This window comes from Ascaphus truei, chromosome 23 (genome assembly GCF_040206685.1).
Source record: "Ascaphus truei isolate aAscTru1 chromosome 23, aAscTru1.hap1, whole genome shotgun sequence".
Lineage (NCBI taxonomy): Eukaryota > Metazoa > Chordata > Amphibia > Anura > Ascaphidae > Ascaphus > Ascaphus truei.
The window spans coordinates 1,180,089-1,188,829 of NC_134505.1; the positions used below are offsets into that span (position 1 = coordinate 1,180,089).

Below are 8,741 nucleotides of genomic sequence, written 5' to 3' on the forward strand. Positions count from 1 at the left end.
AGTCCTAGTTTTACACCACCCCCGTTATATGAAAAATACTTGTAAAATAATTAGAATTCTGCAATTACAGAATAATAGAGAAATGCCTGATTTAGGAATAATATCATTGTAAATATAGGATCATTATCTTACGCTATGTGGTAGATCCTCAGCAATTAAAGCGTTGAATACTTAACGATATCCTCATAAATGAACAAGTATTTTCATGCAGCTGGTTGTGACAGATCCACTGTGATCATTCTAATGATAGAGGTAACTAAGAATTTTAATTAGTTAGTGCTAGGACCTGCGATATTTGCTTATGCCTTGGTATGGCTCGCAAGCTTACAATGCTTTGGCTAAAGGGTTTAACTAAATGACCATTTTTCAAGAGCATACATATATAGGTATTGCACTGTGTATTGTTGTCATATTGTATGTAGCTCTGGGCTTTGTTTTTTGTTGTAAACATCTCGTTAAGGGCTAACGAGGGATCTTCGCAGCTCAGTAACGAGGCGGGACGTGCTGTTTTCAGCCGTAACGAGCCCGTGCGTGACTATAACGGACGTTAGCGCTAATGAGATGCAGAAGAGGCGTTCCCTGTAGCAGCGCAGATTCCCCAGGGCGCCGTTATAGTTACCGCCGGGATTTAACTTGACGTTAGTTAGGTCAGAGCGAAAGATGGCGTTACTCACGCCCAGACCCTGACATAGGGCTGTTACAGGGTGTGTGGGTAAGCGTAAGATCGCAGGTATAATGTATCTATCATATTGTTAATTACAGGGTTACCTCACGTGGCGTTAAGTCGACGCTAATGACATCACTACCGCCCGTGGTTTTTGCATATAATTAGCTTTGTGGATAGCGGTTAAACCCAGGGAAGCTGACGGGCACAAGACTTTAAACTAAAAACCAGGGGCACTCCCTGCTGGTTAGGTACAGCTGGAGGGCGGGCTGTTAATTTTCGTACAGGTTTTGCAGACAGTGGTAAAACACCCTGTGTGTGCTTTGGTAAACCAGGCTCAGCTGAGCCTGGACCTCTCGGGAACTTTTAGGATATCCGAGTGTGACCCGCTGCGGTGATCGAGAGATTATACTTACCCCGTCCTCCATTGCTTGGCCTTGAACCTACAAGGGGAGCACTGAGGGGTGAGTATAAGGAGTATTAGGAGTATTAGGAGTAAAGGAGTATAAGGACTCGGAGTATAAGGAGTATAAGGAGTTTAGGGAGTTTAGGGAGTATAAGGAGTTTAGGGAGAATAGAGAGAATAGAGGAGTATAAGGAGTACTGTATAAATATATATATATATATATTTCTGAAAGCATTGTATGTAGTGAACAAATAGAGAGAGAACCCTATATAGCACTCGGGTTCACGCTCTGATGATGGGTGAGTGATTTAAAACATATTCTTTATTAATAGCATAATTTAAAATAGTAGGTGTTGGAGCAACGTACTGGAGGTAGGTTGACCCTAGATAGTAGTAGCCGTATTGGCTCCGGATCAGAGAGTATCTTATATACCAGATATAACTATATTGGAACACTGGTAACAGAGCAGCACAGAGATCCTGATGGGGACCTGTGTGATAGGTGTGTGCTGCGGGGTGTGCTAAAATAGGTACTGAGAAGACATATCACATAGTGGCAGAGTCTGCGTAAGCCCTTTTAATAAGGTGGTATGTGTGATATGTTGATGCTGATAGACACTGGGAACAAATATATATCGTGATAATCAGTGGTCGTATGTGCTGTCAGCTATGTTGTCACTCTGTATATAGGGGTGTATCCAGCTGAGTGTCAGACGGACCTGAGGTAACCTTGAAATGCTATACTGCAGGGATAAGTGTCCTGCGTTGACCTCTAGGGCTGTGTGTAGCAGGTAGGTAGTATAAATTGTAAGCAGAAGGTAAGGTTATAGGGACCTTTATCAGGAAGGCACTATAGCTAGATGGTGTGTGGTCATGATCCTATATCAGAGGGTAAGCTGAAGGTAGGCACAGATAGTGACCCTATGTGCTGCTGTCCAGAATATCCTTAACAGCGGCGCAGCTAGGATGTTACTGCGGGTAACCATAAATCAGTACATCTATGTAAGTTTAGCACTCTCCAAACAGACGCCACACAGTAGAGGCTTGCAATGACCATCGGGGCACTTTTAGCCTGTATATCCTGCACGGGCAGGCTGCCGCATGAACTCGCGGTTAGAGATACATAATGCGGAGGCAGTCACTGGTCTGTGCGTGCACGTGGGAGAAGGGAGCCAACCCCCTATCACCCTAGCATTGTATGTATGTATGTTTCACTGTGTTCCCTGTCCCTAGCGGCAATCTCATTGGTCCCTTGGCCCGCCGCCCGCCCACCTCTCATTGGCCTCACACACTCACACCACCCCCTTGGCCCGCCCCCCACACCTCTCATTGGCCTGAGGCGGAGTGACGGGCCAAAGGTCCAAAAAAAAACACACACACACACACACACCTCTCTCTGTCCTCTCCCCCCCCATCACACTCACCTCCCCCCCTCCGCTCCACTCACCTCCCGCTCCACTCATCTCCCCGGTGCTCCACTCACCTCCCTCCCGCTCCACTCACCTCCCTCTCCACTCACCTCCCTCTCGCTGCACTCCCTCTCCACTCACCTCCCTCCACCTCCCTCCCGCTCCACTCACCTACCTCCACCTCCCTCCCGCTCCACTCACCTCCCTCTCCACTCACCTCCCTCCCGCTCCACTTACCTCCCGCTCCACTCACCTCCCGCTCCACTCACCTCCCCCCCGCTCCACTCACCTCCCGCTCCACTCACCTCCCGCTCCACTCACCTCCCTCCCCGGCGCAGGGACAGGCAGTGGGCAGGGCAGCCTGCCGCTACCACGCGGCACCTAAGATGGCGGCGGACGGAAGGACCCCCTTCCTCCCTCGCGGACTAAGTAACATGGCGGCGGCCGGAAGGAGAGGTCCCGCTCCACTCACCTCCCTCCCGCTCCACTCACCTCCCCCCCCGATGCTCCACTCACCTCCCCCCCCGATGCTCCACTCACCTCCCCCCCCGATGCTCCACTCACCTCCCCCCGATGCTCCACTCACCTCCCCCCCTGATGCTCCACTCACCTCCCCCCCGATGCTCCACTCACCTCCCCCCCCTGATGCTCCACTCACCTCCCCCCCCGATGCTCCACTCACCTCCCCCCCGATGCTCCACTCACCTCCCCCCCGATGCTCCACTCACCTCCCCCCGATGCTCCACTCACCTCCCCCCCCCGATGCTCCACTCACCTCCCACCCCCCGATGCTCCACTCACCTCCCCCCCTCCCCGGCGGGGGGACAGGCAGCTGACACGCGGCACCTAAGATGGCGGCGGCCGGAAGGAGAGGTGACGTGTGTGTGTGTCACTGTGTGTGTGTGTGTCACTGTGTGTCACTGTGTGTCACTGTGTGTGTGTGTGTGTGTGTGTGTGTGTGTGTGTGTGTGTGTGTGTGTGTGTGTGTGTGTGTGTGTGTGTGTGTGTGTGTGTGTGTGTGTGTGTGTGACACTGTGTGTGTGTGGGACACTGTGTGTGTGTGTGTGTGTGTGTGTGACACTGTGTGTGTGTGTGTGTGACACTGTGTGTGTGGGACACTGTGTGGGACACTGTGTGTCTGTGTGTGTGTGTCAGGCACTGTAGGGTGGGGACCGGAGCTACGGGGGGGGGAGGGGTCAGGAGCGTAGAGAGAGGGGGGAGCCGAGAAGTATACAGGGGGAGTGGAGAGGAGGGACCCTCCTGTCCACTGTCCCCCCCTCCTGTCCACTGTCCCCCCCTCCTGTCCACTGTCCCCACCCCCTCCCCTCCTCCTGTCCACTGTCCGCCACCCTTTTCCCCCCCTCTCCCCCCCCCCCCCTTTCCTAGCGGGAAATTTAACTCACGGGCAACGCCGGGTCTCTCAGCTAGTATATATATATATATGTATATTTATTCATACATATACGTGTGTGTGTGTGTATATATTTATAAATAAATAATGATCATTATATATATATATATATCTGTACACACCTAAATATATCATTATTAATAATATGTATAAGGTGGCAACACAGTCAGTAGCGCAGTACAACAAGGGACTGACACTTTTATAGGGGTTTCCTATAAACCCCACCGCTCATTTTCTGCCACAAAGAGGGCGGTGACCCGGAGAGGTGACCCCGACCCGGAGTACGGTGACCCGGAGGAGAGGTGACACTGACCCCGAGGATGGTGACCCGGAAGAGAGGTGACAGGCACAGCGTGTCCCAATACTGAGCATAGAGACCCCAATACATCAGTGACCCCACTAACGCCGCGTAGGCTGTTGATTGTTACGGACTAGGGCAACTCTCCGTTGCCCGTTCGTTTCGCAGCCAAGGTAACCCCCTAACCTTACCCTAAAACCCCCTAACCTCAACTCCTTACCCTAAAACCCTGTAACCTTACCCCTACCCCCCTAACCTTACCCTAAAACCCCCTAACCTCAACTCCTTACCCTAAAACCCTGTAACCTTACCCCTACCCCCCTAACCTTACCCTAAAACCCCCTAACCTCAACTCCTTACCCTAAAACCCTGTAACCTTACCCCTACCCCCCTAACCTTACCCCTTATCTTAAAACCCCTAACCTCAACTCCTTACCCTAACCCGTTGACCCCTTACCCTAAAACCCTGTAACGTTACTTCTACCCTTAACTCCGTAACCTTACCCCCTAACCCTACCCCTTATCTTAAAATCCCTAACCTTAATCCCTTAACTTTATCCCTTACCCTAAAACCCCCCTAAAGTTAACCCCTAAAGCTCACGCTAATCACTTACCTTAGGGGGCGAAACGGGTGTCGACTGAACGGCAGAGGTGAAAGGTCGAATTCCGTGTTTGTACGGGGCTGTGGCGGGGGGGGGGGGGGGAGAAATCCTATAAGCAGTTATTCAATCAGAAACAAGTTGCTTACCTGTGTTGCTTGTCTCCTCTCCTTCTCTCTCCTTCACTGTCCTCTAATTCTCTCTCCTCACTCCTCTCTTTCCTTCTCTCTCTCCCTCTCTCCTCTCTCTTTCCTTCTCTCTCTCTCTCCTTCTCTCTCCTTCTCTCTCCTCTCTCTCCCTCTCTCTCTCTCCTCTATCCTTCTCTCTCCTTCTCTCTCCCTCTCTCTCTCTCCTTCTCTCTCTCTCCTTCTCTCTCCCTCTCCCTCTCTCCTTCTCTCTCCTCTCTCCCTCTCTCTCTCTCTCCTCTCTCCTCTCTCACTGCCTCTCCCTTTTGCAATTTCAGCTTTCACTTTCACTTCTGGAGAAGGAACAAGGTTGGCCTGTTACCCACCCACATACAATGTGGTTCCAGTTCCACTTGTGATAACTCTCTGCAAACCCTCCTACTGTCTCTGTAAGGTCCCCCTACGCTTACCACTTAGACCAAAGGTGCTCAACTCCAGCCCTCAAGCCACCCCCAACAGGTTTAGAGGAGTGTGTGAGTGCACAGATCACACAGCTCCTCCTCCTCTCCTCCATGGCTGCAGTGTGTGTGTGTGTGCACAGATCACGCAGCTCCTCCTCCTCTGCCTGGCTGCAGTGTGTGTGTGTGTGTGCACAGATCACGCAGCTCCTCCTCCTCTCCTCCATGGCTGCAGTGTGTGTGCACAGATCACGCAGCTCCTCCTCCTCTGCCTGGCTGCAGTGTGTGTGTGTGTGTGCACAGATCACGCAGCTCCTCCTCCTCTCCATGGCTGCAGTGTGTGTGTGTGTGCACAGATCACACAGCTCCTCCTCCTCTGCCTGGCTACAGTGTGTGTGTGTGTGTGTGTGTGTGCGCACAGATCACGCAGCTCCTCCTCTCCCTGGCTGCAGTGTGTGTGTGTGTGTGTGTGTGTGCACAGATCACACAGCTCCTCCTCCTCTCCCTGGCTGCAGTGTGTGTGTGTGTGTGCACAGATCACGCAGCTCCTCCTCCTCTCCCTGGCTGCAGTGTGTGTGTGTGTGTGTGTGTGCACAGATCACGCAGCTCCTCCTCCTCTCCCTGGCTGCAGTGTGTGTGTGTGTGTGTGTGTGTGCACAGATCACGCAGCTCCTCCTCCTCTCCCTGGCTGCAGTGTGTGTGTGTGCACAGATCACGCAGCTCCTCCTCCTCTCCCTGGCTGCAGTGTGTGTGTGTGCACAGATCACGCAGCTCCTCCTCCTCTCCCTGGCTGCAGTGTGTGTGTGTGTGTACACAGATCACGCTGCTCCTCCTCCTCTCCCTGGCTGCAGTGTGTGTGTTCACAGATCACGCTGCTCCTCCTCCTCTCCCTGGCTGCAGTGTGTCTGTGTGTGTGCACAGATCACGCAGCTCCTCCTCCTCTCCCTGGCTGCAGTGTGTGTGTGTGTGTGTGTGTGTGTGTGTGTGTGCACAGATCACGCAGCTCCTCCTCCTCTCCCTGGCTGCAGTGAGTGTGTGTGTGCACAGATCACCCAGCTCCTCCTCCTCTCCCTTGCTGCAGTGAGTGTGTGTGCGTGTGTGGAATTGTGGGTGTGTCATGGATAGTGTATGTGCACCGATCACTCTGCCCCTCCTCTCCCTGGCTGCAGCGTGTGTGTGTGTGTATAATTGTACACGCAATTGCACGACTCATTCGTATCGGAAATAACGCCACGAGCCACGGTTGGGGCAGAACACTTTAATGGGCCACGTGCAAATGGTTTCCATAAGCCGGTGTGTCGCGAAAATGGCTTAAGAGGTCATCTGGAACAGATTTGGTACATCGTTCAATAAAGACTCCATTAGAAGGTCTAAGGTTACCTTAAACAGAGAGTGTAAAGGTGTATGGAGCCCTCCACCTTCTCGGAGTAATATCAGGTTGTGAGCGCCCAATGTCTGCCATCATTCTGTTCTACACGCCTTGTACGGCATCTCCAGCCCGCCGCCCTGGCGAATGACGGCAATCTGTCTAGATTTGGCTTTAGTACTGCACCAAACCCTGGTAGATTGTCGTCGTCATCATCATCATCATCATCATCATCAATAGGATAGAACATCAGGTATGGAAGTCCACCAAGATGTCCAGGGACATGGCCACTGGCCGTTGTGGTTGGGTTTGGGAGAACAAGTGGTGTAGTGTTTCCCACAACATCGGGGGCGTGGCGGTGGCGCCGTGTTCTAGACAACAGCCGACGCCTTGACCCCGTCAACATGTTGATAGCTCTTTTTACAGCTTTCGTCCGCCGGCCGTTTACCCAACTTTCCACGCCGTTGCTTAGCCACGTGGCCTGAACTAACCCCCTCGCCTCGAAGTATCTGCCCACGCCTCTCCTAGACCTTGGCGCAATACTGGGAAGGCCCCCCCCCCTTCCCCCGCCCCCTTCCCCCGCTCAAGGCGTAGTCTTAGCGCTGTACCTTTACGGAGTTTGGTCTCCTTATCGAGCTCCCTCAACAAAAAAAAGCATTCGACCCGTGTAACGCAGAGGCGACTGCATCGGCTACCGCTCACCGTGAAACGAGTTGGGTGCAAGGCCCCACCGCCTGAATTCCGATACCAGATCGGGACATGGAGGCATAGAGAACTTTGTCTGCGAATCGAGCCCCGACCGTGTCATTGGGTCAAGGTTTGTGCCTTGGGCGGCTGGTTGTTATTAGCCTTAGGCCGGTGGCGAATATCGACCCTTGAACGTTTTTAAGTGTCGATTTCAATTCGGTCACCTTACACAGGTTGCGCACGGTCTGGGGCGCACATATCAGGGGTACGCAACGCCTGTAGCACCTGTCCGACAAGCGTGTTGAAATGGAACCAAGCACCATATTGGTTAGAAGCCAAGAATGCTCTGGTTCAACATCATTATCCTGCCCAAGGTTCGCTGCCCGGGCACGATCAGGGGTGTGGACAGTCACACGTCAGACAACCCCGGGTACTTGTGATCCAAGGGGGTTTTGTCCCGGGGTTGATGCAATAATCTGGCTATCCCTCTTAACAAATATGCTAGACCTGTCTCTCTAGTACCACGATAGCAAGCAGCAGGCGCCCGGAGCTAACCCACGCTCATTTCTGCTCTGGGGGACACCCCTGGATCACTAAATACTTACCAGTAAAAGTAGTGGTGGTACTTACCGGTATTAAAATACCTGCCGTGACGAAGGCCAATAGGAAGCTTCACGGGATGATGTGGCTGCCTACTGGTTCAACCCGCCATTTTGTTTCCCCTGGGAGGGTGAAGCTCCATATTTTTTTTTTAAAATGCGTATAGGAGGGACACCTACTCCCACTCCCCCAGAGAGAGATACATCCCACCCGGGAGAAAGTCACCAGCATTCCCACGGGCCAATCGGAAGCTGCGTCACGCCTTCCTGTCGGCAAGCGTGACGCAGCGAGGATAAAGACCATGGAGGAGGGGGGGGGGGAGAAAACCCCAACATTTCCCAGTATGCATCTCAGGAACCAGTGAGCGCCACCATTTTAGTTACTGTGGTTCAGCTCGGACGATCACACCTATAAAATACACTCACCCCCCACCAGTGTCAGTGGGACACACACACACACACACACACGTGTCAGTGGGCAGCCTACACAAACACACGTACGTGTCAGTGGGCAGCCTACACAAACACACGTACGTGTCAGTGGGCAGCCTACACAAACACACGTACGTGTCAGTGGGCAGCCTACACAAACACACGTACGTGTCAGTGGGCAGCCTACACAAACACACGTACGTGTCAGTGGGCAGCCTACACAAACACACGTACGTGTCAGTGGGCAGCCTACACAAACACACGTACGTGTCAGTGGGCAGCCTACA

The 8,741-nt window shown here is 52.8% G+C and overlaps 1 protein-coding gene across 1 annotated transcript in view; it reads right to left on the reverse strand.

The window, feature by feature from the left end:
* The window catches only part of IFI35 (interferon induced protein 35), a 35,969-nt gene extending 30,564 nt beyond the window's left edge, over nucleotides 1-5,405 (reverse strand). Inside the window, exons 1-3 of the mRNA XM_075580176.1 lie at nucleotides 5,383-5,405; nucleotides 4,803-4,870; nucleotides 1,081-1,107 (exon numbers count right to left, since the gene is read on the reverse strand). Of these exons, the coding sequence (XP_075436291.1) occupies nucleotides 1,081-1,092 (12 nt within the window). The 5' untranslated portion in view covers nucleotides 1,093-1,107; nucleotides 4,803-4,870; nucleotides 5,383-5,405. The remainder of the gene's footprint in view (nucleotides 1-1,080; nucleotides 1,108-4,802; nucleotides 4,871-5,382) is intronic.
* Between the last annotated feature and the right edge of the window lie 3,336 nt (nucleotides 5,406-8,741).